This window comes from Gallinula chloropus, assembly GCF_964237585.1.
Source record: "Gallinula chloropus genome assembly, chromosome: 3".
In the NCBI taxonomy this organism is placed as follows: Eukaryota; Metazoa; Chordata; class Aves; order Gruiformes; family Rallidae; genus Gallinula; species Gallinula chloropus.
The window spans coordinates 54,137,101-54,157,797 of NC_140087.1; the positions used below are offsets into that span (position 1 = coordinate 54,137,101).

At 41.8% G+C, this 20,697-nt stretch overlaps 1 protein-coding gene across 1 annotated transcript in view; it reads right to left on the reverse strand.

Annotated features, from left to right (window-relative positions):
- The window catches only part of LRFN2 (leucine rich repeat and fibronectin type III domain containing 2), a gene marked incomplete at both ends in the record, with an annotated part of 42,628 nt that extends 22,211 nt beyond the window's left edge, over positions 1 to 20,417 (reverse strand). Inside the window, one exon of the mRNA XM_084262363.1 lies at positions 19,045 to 20,417. Within this exon, the coding sequence (XP_084118489.1) occupies positions 19,045 to 20,417 (1,373 nt within the window). The remainder of the gene's footprint in view (positions 1 to 19,044) is intronic.
- Positions 20,418 to 20,697: the final 280 nt, after the last annotated feature.

Consider the following 20,697-nt stretch of genomic DNA (forward strand, 5'->3'; position numbering starts at 1 on the left):
CCACTGTAACTTCTGTGACTAGCACTGTGGCTACTGCAACCCCTGTGACAGGAAATGTGGCTGTTGCAACCTGTCCAACCGATGCTGCAGCTACTGCTATCCCTACAGCAGATACTGCCGATAAAACAAAAATTCAACCCACACCAGCGTCTGTTGCTCCTGTACGAAAGAGGAAACTCACAAAGCAAGCTGTTCCTGTAGTGAAGGAGGATGAGGATGAAGATGAATCGGGGCCATCAGAAGAATGTCAGGATGAGGCGGGGCCATCTCAACCATCTCAGGATGAGGTTGTTGTCACACAATTCCTGACCCTGAGTCAGCTGTGTGGATCTCGGCTCTCAGCCGGGGTAAAACCACGACATGTATCTGTCATGTCATTTGGAGGTACATCTGCAGATTTTAGCTACTAAAAGTTTTTATTTCTGTTAGACCTGTAGAACAAATTCATGTACCAGAGAGTGAGGGACTATCTTTAAGCTAGCACATCGTCCGCAAATGGCTCAGCTGCTAAAATCTTCACCTTCCTGGCTGGCCAAGAGCTCGAAACCTACCACTTTGGAGAGACAAGAGTTTACCCCCATCCTGGCAACATGGGGTGCTAGCCCTGCTGTCTGTGACTGTGGTGAGTCCAGCTCTCAGGTCTACCTGAGACACGAGCCCCAGGGAAAGGGAGAGCAGTTGTCACTCCTCTCTGTGGAGCTGGGAAGAGGAGGAAGGACAGTCCTCCTTGAGCTGCCTCTGCAATCACTGTCTAAACTAGACAAGCTGGAGCTTGGGGGTACAGAAAGCTCTCCTGGGGAGCCAGACAGTCTGTTTGTGTAGGTTGTCAACTATACTCAACTTTTTCGTAAACAGAAGGTATGCGAGATTGCCAAAACACTAACTGTAGGAACTCTCAGCTGCACACCGTAAAATTCTGCTTTGAAGTTCAACAGAGCTTTTCTGGACTCACAACAGAAAAGTCTCCTGTAGCTCTTAGAAGCTGTGGTTTGTTTAGTAAAAGTAAAAATATTAAAATGAAGTAATTCTATTTGCATCTTTTATTTTTAATAAGAGTGTTCACAGGTTCGAGAAAAAAATAGCCTTTTCAGTTATCCATTATTAAAAGCAGAACTTAGGAAGCTTTTCTTCACTGCTTGTTTTTCAGTTAAAACCTTCAAAATTTACTGGAATGGAATATTATTTCCTACATATTTTTCTTACATGTATAATTTCACTTTACATTTTTGGAGAAAAGAGATCTAAAATCTTCTGAGCTCTTCTACCTATAGATATTTAGAATTAGAAATGGCTTAATTAAGAAAAGCTTGAATATTTATTTTAATAGTCAGTCTCTGCAAAGTTTTGGTGCTTATCCAAATCTGACTGAACAGCAGTGAAATTTCCATAGCTTCTGAGGATACAAAATAGGACTGGAACCCACAGAAAAGGCTGTTCTGCTTCCATTCTTGGCCTGCTCTACAGCAAAAGAAAGCACCTCATGTTACCCCTGTGCTGGAGAACAGAAAAAGCCAAATAGAGAACTGTGTCTGTTAACCCATCTTTGAAAATAATACTGCACTTCTTATCTCTGAGGCCTCATGGCAGGCTGCTTCTACCTCTGGTTATCTTAAGTGTAGCTTCCATTACGTATATGATAGAGACATGTATCAGGAACATTCCACGTTGATTGACAAAACCACTTCATAAGTAGACATTAATCTATGTATGCTTGGTAAAATAATCGTTATTATAGAAGGCATTTCAAAATAGTGGGGTGAGAAGAGAGAGCACAAGGATAAACAGGTCAGAACATAAATCAGAGTCCAGAACTATTTATCTAACAGAAACATTTCAACAAAAAAAATCTCTGCACAGAGAAGTCAAGAGTCATAGCTCTCATACTTAAGCTAATTAGCAAAAAGTCTCACAAAACCTCCGGCTTGATAATTCTGAATAGAAAATAAAGCTGTAGAAATCTCAGTCCGGTCATGGATGGAATTACAAGGGGAAAAAGCAAATCCCGTCCTGACAAGCGGTCTGTTGTGCCTTACTATCTTAGCTGTAGTCAGCTCTTGATTTGTAGCAAAATCCAAGACAGAACAAAATTAAAAGAAACAGGGTTTGCCTTAAGCGAAGTTACATCTAATTCATATTTGGGAAGGGAGAGGGGGAGGAAAAATAAATAATTATTTTCTCAAAATCAATCCATCTGCCTTCATGCACCTTTTTATGTGCTCACATATGTCATCCTTTTCATACTGCACGTTCCATCTTCATTCCTCCTCCTTTCAGTGGTCTGTGGAGACAGGACAAGGGGCAATGGCTGCAAGTTGGAGCACAGGAAGTTCCGCACCAACATGCGGAAGAACTTTTTCCCAGTGAGGGTGACAGAGCCCTGGGACAGGCTGCCCAGGGTGGTGGTGGAGTCTCCATCTCTGGAGATATTCAAGACCCGTCTGGACGCCTATCTGAGTGATGTGTCCTAGGGAGCTGCTTTGGCAGGGGGGTTGGACCCGATGATCTCTCGAGGTCCCTTCCAACCCCTACAATTCTGTGATTTACCTAAATGTTGTGTAGCTCTCTGCCTTTTTGAACTGTCATTAAAGCAACATGTAAAGAGACAGCAATGCAGATGAGCAGCCACGCATGTCACCTAGTAAGTTATGCTGCCACTGCGAAGGAAAAAAACAAAACATCATGTGCTCAAAAATTGAGCAAAACATGTTTGACTTACAGTTCTGCCAAAGCACAAACCTTTGCGGGGAGGGTGCAGCTGGGATGAGACAAGTGTGATATCTATCGCTAGTGTCAGAGAATGACTGAAAAACCTGACGGCTCCCAGGACGGGAGCTGCAGCTGGAGGTTTTCAGCTCCTGCAGCTGTAGCTGAGTAAGGCAGAGCTGTTCGGATTCTGTCTGGCAGAGGGGTTCATTACTCAGGCCAAATCTTTCCCTCCCTGAGGGACCTTGTGCAAAGTGCACAAGTATTTTGCATTAGTTGGATTTCTTTGGACCACGCATTCAAAGTGCTTACCGGCACTAGCACTAGATGCATCTAGAAAACCCTTAGTATTCTGACAGCAAAGCTGTCCAGATACCTCAAACAAAGCACATTTGTTTTGATAAAATAGAAGGTTCTGCTAGATCCATTTTTCTTGCCTCTCGTCGGGAAAATTAAAATGAAAGCTAAACCTGTGAGGAGCGTTCCTCTTCTCCCTGACACTTGAGAGGGATGCTCTGTTTCCAGCCCTTGCTGTGCTCCCCAATATGTCCTCAGCTCCTTTCCTATAGCCACCCCTTCTCCTTGTATGCCCCAACCATGCCTTTGCCCCTACAGGGGCTGAAACTAAGGACAACATGTGGGGAAGGAAAACCTCTGTGGTGAGGGGAGAGCAAAATGAATGCAATGAATCTGGGGGATTTTGCTTCCAGGAGAAGAATAGGTCCCCAAGGGGCATGATGTATGGTGGGGATGGGACTGTCAGTCCCAAAGCTGTAACATCCACAAAGAGATTGATAGCAACATTTCCACTTTTCCAAATGAAATACTTTTAAAGTTTTCTTTCCATAAGCAAACAAAGCAACTATTATGGAGAATTTTCAGCCTGATTCTTGACAGAAACAGATGTTGCAATATTGGAACTTCCCATGAGACAGATATTCCAGGGTTTGTTCCATTTTAAACAGGGCTAGAAAATAAAACTGAATTGATATATGGCTTGCTTCTTCATAGCCATTGCAGATGCAGGTGGTTAGAGGGTGTGTTAGACAGATGTTGCACGCTGTTGCAATGAGTCTGAGACTAGTGTGGATTATTTTGTTTTAATTAGTTTTTTAATCTGCTCCTAGTTGAATGCAAGGAGCAATCAATTACTTTGTCGTTCTGTCCCATTATATGGCAGATTAAGGTTTGCTTTGGGTAAACCGAGGCACTAGCTTCAAAATTTCCCCAAGATAACATCTCTTGTTTGGGAACTGACCTGGTTTCAAAAGCAACCTGCAACTCTTGTAAGTATATACCCCCCTGTCATCAACAAGCTTAACCATGGCTAAGCAGAAGAGAAGAAAATGGAAGAAGCCAGGAAAACACTTGGAGACTACGTCCTCAGGGACTTTTTCTAAATGAGAGGAAGGACTTTAGTCCTAAGTCTTTTTCTGGACTCCTTTTGCTACCCTAAAAATATGGAAAGCTTACGGACTGAACTCTCACAAAGAGGGGTAGAAAACATGTTTTAACGTAGTGAAGACGTATACAGTTTCTCCAACTGATAGACATGAAGCTCAAGAAGCCAGTCTTAACTGGGGAAGTATGGGGACCAACAAACTGTCAGGAGGCGGAGCCCCATGACTAACAAAGCTGGGAACTTCTCAGCACCATGCATCTGGAAGGTGATCCTGACTAAGCTCATAGTACATGCAAGTTCCCAAATGCTTCATCAAAGCACTGGCCTTGTTGCCATGACTGGCCATGTCCAGGGGGTGCCCAGAAAGATGAAAACTGTCTCCACCACAACCCCACACATGCACAGTGAGAGCAGTGATACAGTAAAAGCCCTTACTGAGACTTCGCTTAATACCACTGTCCATAGTTGAGCAACATTAATCACACAAAAATGGATAGCCATGAAATAGGAAGGAATGGAAAAGTATGATTTGCTATCACCACTATGAAATTATATGGATTTGGACAGAAAGTTGTAGGACTTTGCTGGAATTAGTCATCACAGGAAAAAAATACACATAAATATTTCCACATTGCAACAACATAAATCTTACCAATCTGTATGCTAATCAGTCCAAGGAGCAGTTCTCCTTGCCTGCTTCTCTGTGCTACTCCTTGTCTTCTCTGGGTTTTTCAAGAAAAAAAAGATATCTAAACATAACTTTGATTCCATTCCCCTGTAACCTCTAGTTCAGCAACTCAATGAGCACCTAAATCTTTTCCCACAATACAGCCAGCAAAAGGAACAAGATTTATACACTGACAAACTAACCCTGCTAAGGAAAAGGGAATTGTTTCTTTCATTCTTTCTTTGGAGATGCAAAGGCCAAATTCAAAAAGCCTTACCCTTGCTAGATAAAATGTGTCCTTTAAAGATGTTAATATGAAGGTTAAAATAACATTTTTTTTAAAAAAAGTAAAGCTGTAATATTGTTGTTATTTTCTATACAAAAGCCAAAATATCAACTAAATTTTGCAGGAAGGTTTCTGTCAGTGTCCTACTCACAGGAATACACCACCTCTGCCCTCCAGAATGCTATTCCTTTCACTTCACTTGGACACCCAGCATGTTCATAAACCTCAACAAAACCAGTTATAAACACCTGTGCTGCCACAGAAGGAAATAAAAAGAAAATTCTAGGAGAAAACCCAATGGAAGCTGCTTAAGAACAAATAAATAAAAGGATTACTCTGAAAAATACTCCAGCTCTGGCATAATTAGCTAATTAAACCACAGCCAATATAATTATCTACTATGACAGAGCCTGGATGGGGAAAACAAAGAGAAAAGGTGAAACAAACAACAATATTATGTTTTAGTGGAGGAAAAAATCCAACCCTGTACAAGCTAAAACCTTGAATGATTCCATTAGGCAGAGTTTGTACAGTACAAGGTCTCACCACCTCTCCATCCCATTCAAACCTGGAGCTGAACAAAGGTGCAGTATTGAGCCCTGAAATGGAACTGTTACTGTCCCTCAGGCTTTTGTTAACATGCATGAATCCTTCCCCCACCATTTATTTCATCCTTCCCCCTGCAAACAGTCCTTCACCTCATAAGGCCCTAGTGTTCCCAGAGAAAGTAAATAGAATTTAAACTGCTAGCCATACATACTGCCTTCTGTCCTCCATTTGGCTACTCTCCCTAAGCAAACCATACAAGTGCCAAGTGTCTGACAGAGATACTCCTGCACTGCTTCTCCAGCAGACAGACTGCAGTTTCACTAGCACCACTGAGGGCACAAGAGGCTTGTCTGATCCTACCCAAGGAAGATGGTGCTGTCACTGCTTTCTGCTCAGCCAGTTGCCTGTGGCAACAGCCACCCTGGGTGGTACAAGGCCCTGGACAGGAGTCAGGATCTGAAGGTGACTCCTTCTATGGTGGCCATTCAGTTCACGAGAGCATGCAGCAATAGGACAAGGGGTAATGGTTTTAAACTAGAAAAGGGTAGATTTAAGTTGGATATTAGGAAAAAGTTCTTCAATATGAGGGTGGTAGATCACTGGAATAGGTTGCCCAGAGAGGTAGTAGGGGCCCCATCCCTGGAGATATTAGAGGTCATGATTGATGGGCCTGTGAGCAACCTGATCTAGTGAAGATGTCACTGCTTACTGCAGGGGGTTTGGACTAGATGACTTTTAAAGGTTCCTTCCAACCTAATACATTCTATGATTCTATGATCCTCCTGCTGCTTGCTCAGAGACCAAGCAACTGTCACATCACTGCCTGAAACAGCAACCAGAGGAGCTGCAAGGGGGAGCAAAGCAGGGGTCCTCTGGGCTCTACTGCCTACTCAGATTAGGTTAACATCTAGCTGCCTTTTAGGAATGCTAGGGAAGAGGCACAGAGAGACAGGACAGTGTCAAGCCAACCACCTTCATTCCTCCTCCTCTCTTCCACTGCCCAACCTTGGCAGTGCTGTCAAATGTCTCCCCATGTCACTCCCAAGCCATGAACCTCTGCATACAGCAGAATCACAAGTGTGCACCAAGCTCTGGAGTAACCAAGATGAAATTCTGCCTCTCCATACTCAAATCAGCAAGAGTCAAATTCACTTAGATGTCACCATCCCAGCTCTACAGTACAACACGCGGGGACGCTCAGTGATCACTGCCATGTATCTTTCTCATTCTGCAGCAGCTTTCTGGAGAGGAGGCACAGGCATCCCCCACCCCCCCAGCACTGGCAGAAGGACTGATTCATCAAGCCTGACTCTCTGAGGCAATCTGCCAGACGACAGAGCTGCTGGTGGGGTGCCTTGATGCTGTCAGCTGCCCATATGTCTATCGGGCAGCTACTGCCTGTGCAATCCCCACTCTGAAAAGAATTCAGAGCACGGTTTGGGTTATCTACATAAAAACCAATTCCACAATCCAAGTTGATTAAATAAAGAAATAAGTAATTTAAAAAAAAAGTAAAAAAGTTTTAGGTTGAACAAACAGGCCTTTAAAAAAAAATAACCAAGTAAATTATGATGCAATAAATATATTAAAAAATTTAATCCTAGGCAAATTCAAAATGATGCAAGGGACAGATGGGTAAATTCGGCACAAATTCACACCTAGTGCTGGCTGTCTCAAATTGCTCATCTCTGCAAATAAACTAATCTGCAAATCACGAGCAGCCAAACAGAAGGGGGTTACGGTACAGCCTTACCTTGCCATCTACAGGGGGCTTTCAGCCACCCAAAAGCATGGCAGTAGCCTCTGGTGGATGAGCCCTTTCCCATCCGAGGGTGCCAAGCTACGCATCTCTATCTCCCACCCAGCACCAGCACAGCTTTCTCCATTGCTGTGGCACACAGGTGGTTTTTGCTTCCACTCCACATCTCTCTCTGACTAATGCTGAAGCCAGCTGCTGTTTCCATCCTAGGCAGTGTCACTTTGCAGGATCCTTCTCAAATGCTCAGGGACCTCATATGATCACGCTGTGAGTCTGAGATGCAGGGAGGGCCGTAGCAACACGGCCTGGGCTGATTTTTTACTCTACTATGAAAATTGGAACATTTCAGTTTAAACATAATTCCTCATTTGCATTATATTTTCAAGGTTTTCAAGTACTAGACTGCTACCTTCATCTAGGACTGGATTACCTTTGTTCTTAGCCCTAGCAGAGATTGTTATGGATTACATGTCCATGCTGTCCTCAGAGTGTAAAACAAGATGTGGGGGGAAAGGGTAATACAGCAATGGAATAATCCATATCATGTTTCTGAAGATATCTATTACCTTGCATTTTCTTTTTCTACCACTGAAAATTTGAGCTGCATTGCTTCTGTGCCCTTTTACAAACAACAACAACAAAAACCCCAAACCCCAACAAATTACTTTTTTGTAGTACAAATCTTCACTGTAAACGCACAAAAACTTACATAGATTATGAATCTGACTTCTGCCTCACGTTTTAAGTTCCTCAGCTTGTCTGAAATCCTCCTCTTTCATCCTTCCCTGACCAGAGCATTAACATAAACATTATTTATGATTTAAAGCCTCAGAATAGGTTTAAATGAGAAACAAATGTTGCATTCACCTTGAATTGGATGACCTGAAAATAATTATTTTTCCTCATTCTGCAGATATTTTGCTCAGAAATTCTATTATAGGCAAATCAAAAAATAACCAGGCTTGTAAGAGCTAAAGATAATGAGGGCTTACTATACAATTTATTTAATCTTGTATATTGTCCTTTTTTAATACTTTTTTACCCAGTGCTGCATCTTTTTCAGTTCTATATTTTTCAAATGATGACCCTTAAGTTTCTTCTTTAAGGAAACAAGCTGTGTTACTGCTGTTATATGTTAGGGTTAAGCACTGCAATCATTGTACAAAAAGCCCACGGTTTTTCTGAAAAGAACCTGAGCATACAAGTAGAAGACCTGGTGTGAAAGAGAGAGGGGATAATAGGAAATTTAGAAGAAGCAATTAGATAGATGAGTTTGCAGCTACCACAGAGAAATAGTATTCGTAACTTTGAATTATTCTGCCATCACATCCTCCTTGTCCTGCCTCATGGATTTGATAGGTAAAATAGTCCTACATAAAAAATTAAACATGATTTCTTGCATGAACCCCAAAACAATGCCTGCAGGCAGAACTCAACCACTCAGCACTGGAGAGACAAATTGTACCAGGACAAGCAAGTGCCTTCCTACAAGTCCCTCCTACCACAAATCTCAACTAAATGAGTAAAAAGGCTTTCTATGACTTCAGAGGGGAGCTGTAGGGGGTAGGGTGTCAGATGGCTGGGGAGGCAGGAGCTGTCAAGGCACCTTCTCACACCTACCCACAGCCCAGAGCCTGCGCGTGAGCACGTGGGAGCTAAGTTAAGCAGAGTGCTATTAAACTGGCAAGGCAAATTTTAGGAACTCGATATGTTTTAGGAATACAATATGCTTTCAAGCTTTCCTTTTGTATTTATCACTCTCTTGTAAAACACCTGTGGATAAAAATAAATCATCCTCTCCTTCAAGCAAGTAGTTTTCAGCCACTATTTTACTATAAAGTAAACCTCTCGAAGGAGGTTTCTGAGTAGTCTGAAGATTACCTGGATTGCCGGTGTCCCAGTTAAAATGAAGGATGAAGTGAAGGGAGGGAACAAGTCCTCAGTTACATAAAGGCTAGGAACAATTGTCACACTCTGTGGTCACTGATTTCCCCTAAATATTTTCCACATCTCCTAAAAGGACCCAGATGTCAGTAGCTATTAACCAAAGGGAGGGAGGGAATAGAATGGGTCTCTGACATCACCTGGAACTCAATGGATCAGCACTGGAGAGACAAAGAATGTTGGGAACCTGCTGCAGGTACCACCTAAAGAAATGAAAATTCAGGCATCAAGTGGAAAATCTTGGGTGCTTGAATGGGCATTACACATACAAACTGCAGAGGAAATCAAGCCTTGATGGAGACAACACATCTCCATTGTATAGGTGCATGATTGCAATGAAGTCCTGATCTGAGTTCGATACTATTTAAGATGCCTTTTGGAAGCTGAACAGATTTATAACCTACACATAACAACAGTAACAACACCAAAAGTGCTGTGTTTTCTCCACAGATCATGATATTACAAGGGGGAATTACCAAATTTGAAATGTATGAATGACCTGAGAGGTTGTTACTGTTAAGCAGTCAGCAAACGGCAACGGTGTTTTTTGCAGGGAGCAGCACATGACCTGCAGTAAGCCTGCCCTAGATTTAAACCATGAAAGACAGCAGTGACTGTGCAGCTGCGTGCTGGCTTCTTAATATTCAGGACTGGTATGAAACTGAATGTGTTAAAAATTTTCCTTTAGACGCCAAATTGTTGACGCACCTAAAGCTTAATCAAAATCTTATTTCAATAGTTCATTTTGGCATCAGATGCTCGTAATTGCAATGATGGGTGAGGAAAGCTCCTGGCATTTGTGTTCAGAGCAGCTAAAAGGGGTTGTGGCAGATGTTATGGGCAAGCATTAGCTCATCCCAAATTCCCCTCAAGTGAAAAAGCTGAGCCTATGATGAGCTAAATAAATAATTAGCAGCAGAGATAAAAAAGGGAGTGCTGCTGCCTTTTGCTGAAAACCAGTTCTGATTTCCTTTCCATCCTGTGCAACACACCTGGTTTTGGTGGGGTTACTTTCCAGCAGTGCAACAGGGGCTGAGAATCAGGCTCTTTGCCTTTGTATTCAGCTCCCGAGGCAGAGCTTGGAGGGAAAGCTGTAAGATACAACCTCTACATGTACCTCACTAAATGTTACTTGACAGTTGTTAAATTTTGAAGGAAACGTGAATGCCTCCAAGCCAGAGAAAGGTGGCTGGTTATCAAGTGAGAAAATGCTTGTCTGGGTAGTGTTTGCATGGTCTGCCTGTGCTCACAATGAACTGGGCTGGCCCTGACCAGTGAATGTCTCATTAGTTTCTGCACAAGCACCAGGTGGATGAGAGTTTATCACAACAATCTAGGACAACTTTAGCGGCAATACTAAGATGTAAAACTACTTTTCTTTAATTTTTGTTTCTTTTTAATATTGTTATATTTATTTTTTAATTTCTGAATTTGTATTACTCTTTTCTACCTCATTATCTGGCAATACATGTATTTTTTGTCATTTTCACCGCATTTTCTTTCTTTTTTTTTAAAAAAAAATCATATTGCAAAGAAAAAAAAAGAAACTAAACACAAGCAAACAGAAATCAACCCTAAAATATCATTTGTCCCTGTACTTTTCTGTCCCTGAACTAAAAAAAAATATAATTCATCTAGCCCTTTCTTCTTGTCTTAATGCTTCCATTAAGAAAGAAAAAATAAAAAGAAAAGTCTAATTGAAAAATTTTTCAGCAGACGCAAATAAGACCCCACAGTCCCATAATAAATATTTTGTGAAGCATCTTCTTCATTATGTCTGATCCTTTTCAGCAAGCCTGCACTTGCTGAGGGTCCTCGAGAAGTCTACTTCTGCACACTACTGCTGAAAACCGCTCTCAGATGAGATGACCTGAAGTACCAAATGTTCATGTCAAAATTTCCCCTGCTCTGCTTATATAAATTTTGCTTCCCTTTGGGAACTGTGACTTCAGGTTTTTATTTTTATGCAGTTGCTGGCTCAACCTGTCAAATACAAATGATGAATACACGATGATTAATGTCTTCATGTGATGTCCTTCCTCCCAATGGTTGTTTTATTCAGTGTTTAAATATATAAATGCTCTGACCAAATCAAGGTTTTTATGCTGGATAGAATGCAACCAGAATATCTCAGCTTGCATGTTGAGGGTGACGAGGGCTTTTTGCTTCAGCTGTGAGCCATGGAGGAAGGTCATTGCCTAGCCAGGTTGAGGACAAGAGTGGAACGGACAAAGGGATACAAGAGTGGTAGTCATTTACCCATGAGTCTTCATCTGTATCAACCCACTGTCCCACCCATGAGTAAGGATAGATGTTTGGGCCTCTCTGAATAAATTAATCCCCCGCCTTTTCTAAAATTACCAGAAATACGTATTTCGAACTTTCCTCAGAGAGAAAACAACACAATCACCCTTTACTCCGACATCAGGATGCAGAGATTATTTGCCCCAACAGCAACAGAGCAGGTCTTCCTCTGTTGTCATGTTTTAGCTGGTAGACCTCCATACAACAGCGGCATCCCCTCTGATGCATGCCACTGTGTTCAGTGTGGCACTCCTGTTTGAGGAACATCCTTATGGAACGTAGTTATTTCTGAAGTTTGCATTTTCTTATTGGCATGCAGTTAGTTAGAAGAGTGCACGGGTATATTTATCCTACTATGCTGTGGCAAATTAAATTAATTACTTGCTATCTAGGTTAAAGTATCAGTAAGTGCAAATGCTGAAGGAATTTTTTTGATCATAAAATGGAGTTGCACTTTCACCTGACTGCCAAACTGCAGCTAATATTTAACTGCGAGGTGACGGGATAGCCGTGGTTGGTGCAGCGATTTCTGCTCAGCCAGTCCGTAAAGCACTTGCAGTAAAGGGAGCTGTGTAAATATAAATCATTATTATATTGTTTAAGTAATCAAATCCATGGTACCATTGTTTAAATAGACTGGAGACGTGGAGCTTTTTATTCGTATCTTAATGTTTAGACTGCCTGCTACATAAAATATATATGGAAAAAATAAGCTTTCAGAGATATATAAAATACTTTCTTTTTTTTCCAGAGCTGAATTTATAAGCTAGGGAGATTATAGTGCTACAGTAATTCTTAATTTGTACAGTTGTTTTTATCACTCTTAGTATGAAATACCACAAAATAAAATAGACCTAAATCTCTCATAAATCTAATGGCAGTGTCGCACTTCAGATGTACATTTTTAAGTGGCTGCATTGATGTTTTAATTCAAAACACAGCCAGCAGGCTCAGGATGACCTGGGAAGTTCTAAAAAAACACTTGCAGATTTATTCATCTTTGCAAATAGCGGTGAAGTTATATATTACACCAATGCCCGATGGCCAAAACTGAGGTTTGGTCCCACATCATGTAGGGTGCTCTACACATGAAAAAAGACACAGTCTCTATCCCCAGATGCTTAACTTGGATTCAAGTGTTCCAGTTACATAACTCTCCATCTTAATCATTCATGACTATCCTTGTTGCTGCAGACCACACTATGACTTCAAAGCAACAGTCCCCCTATTCTTTCATGTGGGCTCCTGGTTCCACAGCATTTTCTAATGTGTTTATCATCATGAGGCAAGGTAGTGCTGTCACCCCTGGTTACAGGTGGGAAACTGAGGCCCAAAGATACTATTTTCCAGATTTTTATATCTCAATTCAATCCCTTATTCAAAATTAATTAAGTATGCTAGTGCCTAATCATAAGTCTCATGCTCTTAAATGCCGTTGAGAGTCTAGACCAGGAAAAATGCACTAGTAACTTTCCCAGGAACAGGTAGGATTTTTATGTTTGCTCCTTTAACCCCAAGTCTGACATTGCTTTGCAGATCTCTGGTGTTTTTCCATTCCTTTCTTTGTTGGACATTGGTTACTCTTCCTGCACGTTTTTCCTTGAGTAAGTGATTTTCAGTTGTGTGTTTTGCCACAAAGTTCTGGTCTTGGCTAAAAGTGATGGGTACAATACTTGTTTACTGCCATTGGTGTGTGCTTAGGAGTGATTTATATTACAGGAAAGGATGAAAGAGTGGAAAAGCTGCTGCATTAATACCCACATAACTGTCTAAGAGTATGTAAATTCACCGGGCCTACCATTTGCAAACTGTATTATACTCTTCTGGAGGAATAGTTACAAATACCTTTTACTCAGTGATTAGCTCAGTGTCAAAGGAAGCGCTCACCTGAGTGGCACTTAGGATTACAGAATTGCAGAATGGTTGAATAAGAAACCTTTGAAGGTCAGCTTGTCCAACCCCCACTTCTCAAGTAGGACCCCCTAGACCCAGTTTCCCAGGACCATGTCTAGATGGCTTTTGAGTATCTCCAGCTCCTCCTAGGGCCACCTGTGCTCAGTCACCATCACCGTAAAAAATTATTTCCTGATGTTCAGATGGAACTTCCTGTGCACCTTCAGATGGTACCTCTTGTCCCAGCACTGGGAACTACTGGAAAACAGCCTGACTGCATCTCCTTATACCCTCCTTTAAGGTATTTGTAGGCACTGATGAGTTTCCTGAGATTTCTCTTCTCCAGGCATAAGTCACAGGTCTTTCAGTTTTTCATTATTATGTGAGGTGTTTCAGGTGCTTAAACATCTTAGTGGCTCTTTGCTGGACTCCAGTATTTCCATGCCTCTCTTGTGCTGAGGAGTCAGAACTATACACAGCACTCCAGATGAGCCTCACCAGTGATGAGTGTAGGGGAAGGATCAGCTCCCTCAACCTACTGGCCTCACTCCTCATGCAGCCCAGGATACCAATAGCTTTCTCTATGGCAAGGGCACACTGCTGGTTCATGTTCAATTGTGTACCCATCAGGATCCCCAGGTCCTTTTCTGAAAGATGCTTTCTAACCAGGTGGACACAGCATATCTGGTACATCCTTTCTCAGGGGCAGGACTTGGGATTTCCATTTGTTCCATATCATGGGGTTTCTTTCAACCTGTTTCACCAGCTTGTTCCTCTGGATGACAGAATGACACTGGTCTATCAGCCACTCCTTATAGTTTTGTGTCATCACCAAAATTGCTGAGGGTACACTCTGTGCCATCATACAGGTCATTAATGAAGATATTAAATAGGATCAGATGTTAAATAGGTTGCAGACCAGTATCGACTCTTGGGTTATATAGCTATACTGCTAGTTACTGGTCTCCAACTAGACTTTGTGCTTCTGATCACAACCCTCCTGGCTCAACTCTTTGTCTAGTTTAATGTCCATCTCACTGCTCATCCAGTCTGTATTTCATCTGCTTCTCCACAAGGATCTTGTGAGACAATCTTGAAAGCCTTACTAAAGCCAAGGTAGCCATCTACTACCTTGTCTACCAACCTAGTTATTTCACTGTAAAAGATTATCAGGTTTGTCCAGCATGACTTTGCGAATCCCTGCTGATGACTCCCAATCACCTCTTTTCCATCACGTTCCTGGAAATGGTTCACAGGACTAGTTTGTCCATCACATTCCGAGGGGAGTGAGGCTGACTGCCCTGCAGTTCGTTGAGTCCTCCTTCTTGCCAATTTGGAAGATCAGAGTGACATTTGCTTTCCTCCAGTCCTCAGGTATTTTTCCCAGTTGCCATGATTATTCAAAGTTAATGGCCTCACACTGGCATCAAGTGAGATCCCTCAGCACTCATGGGTGCATCCCATCAGTGCCCATGTATACCCAGTTTTCTGGATTGGAGCAGAATGAACCATGGCTACATGTGCCAGCCAAGGGACCTTATTATGTGACAGCAGTTTGAAAAATTTACTTCCGATTCTTAGTGAAATTTTAATTTCCACTTTATAAGGGCCTGCTCTTATAACCTGTGTACCTGAACAGAAGAAAGAGATAGCAACCTATTATCTTCTCTCCGTGGCACCTGCTGGCCATGATGTGGTTTTATAACACTGCCTACAATTTCCATTTTCTCCATCTAGGGTAGCATTGGTTAGAATGCCACTAAGATGAATAGGACAGTTAAGGAGAGTGAAAAGGAAAAAAAAATAGAACAAAAGCAACATAAATCAGAAAAGGGAAAAAATACAAAATGAGAAAAAAACCCAAAACAATAAAAAAGTAGAAAAGGAAGTAAAAAAAAAAAAAAAAGCAAAACAAGCTTTTCTCTCTGCCTAGAAAGACAGGAATCCTAGTCCTGTTCCAGGAGAAACAATGTCATTACCTTGACAGCAGGATTACTAAAAATAGTGCAAGGACAGGCCAGAGAGAGAAAAATAGCTAAATGGAAGCACACGTAGATCTGTAAAACAGCGGTGGTTGACTGTGTGTAACACAAACTCCAGCACAGGCCCCCCGTGGCACCTGGATCTTTTTCAGTATGGCACAGGTCAAGGCACAGAAAGGAAGCTCTGAGATATCACCAAAAGTTAAGCATATGCTCCATTAAAGAGGAAATGTTCCCTTCTGCCAATGAAGAGGAAAAGATAATACTGTATGTCACCTCTAAGCAGCATCAGGTTATTGATTTGGTGCCAGTGTGAGGGCCAGCCACTGTCTTTGCGAGTTGACATTGACCAAGCTGCCTCTTTGAGACATTTACACAAGCTATCACTCCCTTCCCTTCAGTTTCTCCTTCTCACTCTGGGAAGCCATATGGAACAGAGTGCTGATCCAGGACGGTGCTCATTAGATCAGTATCAGAAATATGCATCCTGAATCCACTGAAAGAGATAAAAACCTGCTGCTAGCTTCAGCGATGGCAAATACAAGGGAAGGTCAGATAGGGGAAGCAGACAAACAGTGGTCCTCCTGCTAGTCCTCATTATACTGGCATTGGTGTGTCCAGAGCCGGAGTTCACAGTCTGATACCATTTCAGCTCGGTGAAATCAGGAGGAGCAACAGAAAACACTTGCTATAGTTTCCCACACCTTTGAATTTTCATAGGGTTATTGCATTCCATCACAGTCCCCTCCGCACTATCTGCAGCTCCTGCAAATAGAAGACCACAGCTAGGATGGAAGCAGAAATGGGAATGGAGTTCTGGGCAAAGACCCAGGGAGATGTTGAGGGAAGAACTTCCGCTTTCACTCTTTCACTGTGAATGCAACATTCATGAAAAACCCTCAGCAGAGAATGCAGCAAACATTTGTCTTTTGCGTGCATATTTCTTACTTGAGGCAGGATCCCTTCAAGCTGACCACAGCCAGTGTGGCTCAGTCCTGACATTCTGACATATATTAACATACATTAAGTGCCCATCATTTTAGCAGCTAAGCAGTATCACATCCCATTTAGCCCATACACAGCATTTTATGGAGCAGAGCATTGTACAAATCCTTTTCCCTTAGGTTTTTCTACACGCTCATGGCAGTGACATGTATCTGACCAATTAAAGCAAAACAGCTTTAGTTAATTAACTCTAAGGGACTGAGTGGTTCCCTGGCTGAAAGTCATAAAAGCTGGTTTTGATATTATGAGTGCCACTGATTAACTCTCAGGCGCTGGACAATTCACTTCATCTTTCTATGCTTCATTTTTTCCCTAGTGCAAAATGTAGAGAAATAAAATTTGTTTTCTTTGGTGAAGTGCTTTTGAGAGCTTGTAAATTAAAAGAGCAATGCATCATCAATGAATACTCAAAAAGTCCCGATGGGAGATTTATGGAAATAGCATGGTCCTCACAGTGTTTCTGAAAAACTGAGACACAACCAAGTAAAGCAACAAAGGGCCAAAACCTCACTGAGAGGCAGCACTGGGGACAGGATAAGCTTCTGCCTTGTTTGTTTTATTTACTGTGGACATCCTTTGCCTCAGCAAATCAACATATGCAATCACTTCCAATGCCTGACAACCTCTGCTAACATCTCTTTCTGGTTGCAGGGATATTCCTGTTCACTGGGGCAACTTCACATTACAATGTGTGTATACACATCCTTCAGAGTATTTTTTCAGCCTTCCACTGGGCTCAGGATCTTAAATACTGTTGAGTTTTTGCCAACAGCTTTGCCTCAGGAAAAACTGACACTAGCATGTTTTCTTTCATTCTGTTCCTATTACTTTATCATTACTTAGTTTTATCTTATCCTTTCATTCTACTTAACTCCATGTTGTTTCAAGTCCCGAAATCTGTAGTGTTCCACACTACATCAGCCAAAGCAAGGCAAATAATTTGCACCTCCTAATTGATCTGATTATTTCAAAGTGGTTTTAAAATTGAGGAATGGAAGTGAACAGAACTGAATTTCCTCATATTTTTTCAGTATTTGAATAAATATCCTTTTAAAATAATGTTCTTTGGGCCTGATGGTGACTATTTCAGCTTTCGGCAAAAAGTAACTAAGTTTTGAGTAGTTAAATCAATCACTTTGTTATTTCTGTTCTACAGCTGAGAGAAAAAGTATTTTTGACACAAAATTTTGTCCATGTCAACTAAATATTCAGTTCTGAAATGAAACCCTATAAAATAAGAATTCATTGTAGGAGAAGAATGAGTGGAAAATGTCACATGAGTATTTGCTACTTCTCATTTTTACTTTCTCAGGTTGAAGGTCTGTTCTAGGATCTGGAGGCTGAGTACCATGACTTGACTGGTGCCTTAGTTCTCACTGCAGGTCACATTAGTCTACAGGCCAAAAAACAACCCCAAGCCTACTGAGGAAATCGATGGCTTTGATTATGTTTTGGCCAGAGTTTGTCCTTAAATTAGACTCAAAACCCAAATCCCATTCATTATTCTTCTACCAGATCCAGTTTCTCTCCACTGGCCTCAGGATGCTTGTAAAGTTATAGGAGTTTATGTGTTTGGTTCTGCTTCGCCCTGAGAGTCTGTCTTCTGCTGGTAGCTCACAGACAGACTTCAGCTCAATACAGCTGATACTGTTGCCTCTACAATAAAAAATCTAGAAAGCGTGGTTTCTAGGGATTCATCATTAGCATGAACATACTACATCAATCATTCTTCCAAGACAGAAGCAAAAGGGAGTAACTCTCTTTTCCTGTACTGTTAAGAACTTTCCTACCCATTTTCAATTCCTAACATTTATAGCTTCTTTCTTTTTTTTTTTTTTTTCACAGTTAGGTTCACTGCGACTCTTGCTTTACATCATTAAAAGTCGGAGGAGTTGTAGAACTGGAGGAGCATAATGAACATTCAGAGCTTGCTTTTGAAATTGTCTCTATCTGTTCTTGCATTTAATACAGTATTAAACACTAAATACTCTAAAGTTTTCAGCCATTACAGTCATGTAAAACAGATGTTGGGGAAGTAAGAAGCAAGCTTTTTCATATAGGTGAAAAATGCCTTGCTAACAACCCCGACTCTGGAACCACAGAATAATTAGAGCCTGTGTTATGGGTAGACAGCACAAACTTCCTCCCACGTCTCTTCCTCTCTCAGTAGTATGTTTCAATCCCACCTACAGGAGGTGGAAAAAGAAACTTCTGACTTCAACCCTGTCAAGTTTTTCTTTCTCTCTTAAGCCTAGTAAGGAGGCTACCAACTGCAGCACTATTTTTTTCCTAAATTGGAAATTTTACTGAAAACAGCTGTTGTTAGAGAATGAATACTATTGAGATTGTAATGGATGACTTAGAAAAGTGATGAACAAACCAACAAATAAATTGACAGACACAACACAAATTTATCAAGCACTGTTAATAGCTACCATTGGCAGAGACAGTGCTACCTCAGTTCAATGTCAAATCAGTGACCTAGGAGACTTCATATCCTGCTTTCCTCCCCCTGACATCATCAGAGGACAAAACAGCAATTGCATTTACCTGTAGATCAGGACTTCATCATCCGAGCAATTATACTGCAGCTGATACATTTTTACCCGAGGGGCCGATTTGCTCACTGTCCATTTGACCAGAGCTGAGGTAGTGGTCACTTCCGACACTAGGACAGCCCTTTCTGGTGGGCCTTTTGTTTCTCCGCGATTAGACTTGCTGGAGCTGGTGATGTCCGAGAGCCTGGATTTCGGTGGGGCTGCTCGGCCTGTGCCATTGCTCAGATGGGGGAGCTGAACAATTGAGAGTTCAATTGTTGCAGTGGACTCTCCAGCAGCATTGGCTGCTATGCATGTGAAAGTCCCATAATCCTTGGAGGTGGTGATGAGGATATCTAAGGTGCCATTGTCATAGACAGCTGTCCTTGATGAGTTCCCAATGAGACGGTCATCAGGGGCCACCCAATGAATAATGGGGGTGGGATCCCCGATGGCTTTACATTTCAGTGTGGCCGTTTGCCCTTCTAAAACGAGCAACTTGTGAGTATGTTGTGTAATAAGAGGAGGCTCACATACAAATTCTTCCTCCCGTACATACCAGAAGTACCTTCCTTTTAGACCTGGAGGAGAAGCACAAGTTTCCATATCGTCATCTCTGTCAAGTCGCCTTAACCACAGTAGCTCACAGTTGCAATGCAGTGGGTTGCCACCAAAGCTGAGAGACAAAGGTGGAGAAAATGGGGTAACAGCTAATGGAATTACTTGAGATCTGGCAAATATAGGGTCAGGGGGGAGCTTCTGAAGTCTATTGGATGTTAGATCCAATCTGGCCAATTTCTGGAGATCTGCAAACGTCCCCTCTGTAATATAATCTATCAGGTTATGATCCAAACTGAGCTGGTGCAAATTTATCATCTTCCTTATAGATTCCCAGGGAATACTTCGGAGGTTATTATAGGAAAGGTCTAAGTCTTCCAGTGTCAGCAAAAAATCCTCAAAGGCTTCATCAGATATGCTGCTTAGCTGGTTGTTGTTTAAAATCAAATGCTGAAGGTTAATTAAGCCTCTCAAAATATCCTCTCCAATGTCAGGCAGCCTGTTGCTGTCCAGATGTAAAGATCGAAGGCTCTCCAAGTCAGTGAAAGAGTAGGGCTGTATGTAACTGATGGTGTTTCTGGACAAAGTAAGGTCAACAAGTCCAGACATGTTGGCAAAATCCTGTCGGCTGATATTAATAATAAAGTTGCCCCCAAGTCGGAGTTCAACAGTCCTTCGATCTATGTCTAGTGGTACAAACAGGAGACCCTTGGAGGGACACAAAGTCCCCAAAGACTCAGACAGGTTCTGACAGACACAATATTTAGGACAAGCGTTGACCATGACAGCCATTCCAAACACCAGGATGCTGCAGAGCAATTTTTCCATTGTAAATCACACAACAGTACCTGCAAGAAATGAGAAGAGTTACAAGAAACATCAGCAGTTATGGTAGAGCTACTTTTCCTCTTACATTTTACCTATGACCTACTTCCAGAGAGACTTCGGAGTGCCCCCTCTCAGGAGTCAAACCAAAAGTGATCAGCACTCTGGGATGGGAAGTTAAGTGTTATAGCAACATGTTTCTCTACATAATGCATTTCTTCGTTGAAAAAAATTAAGTGGGTTTGGTTCCATATCTGAATGGCATATGAATTTCTAGCACTTA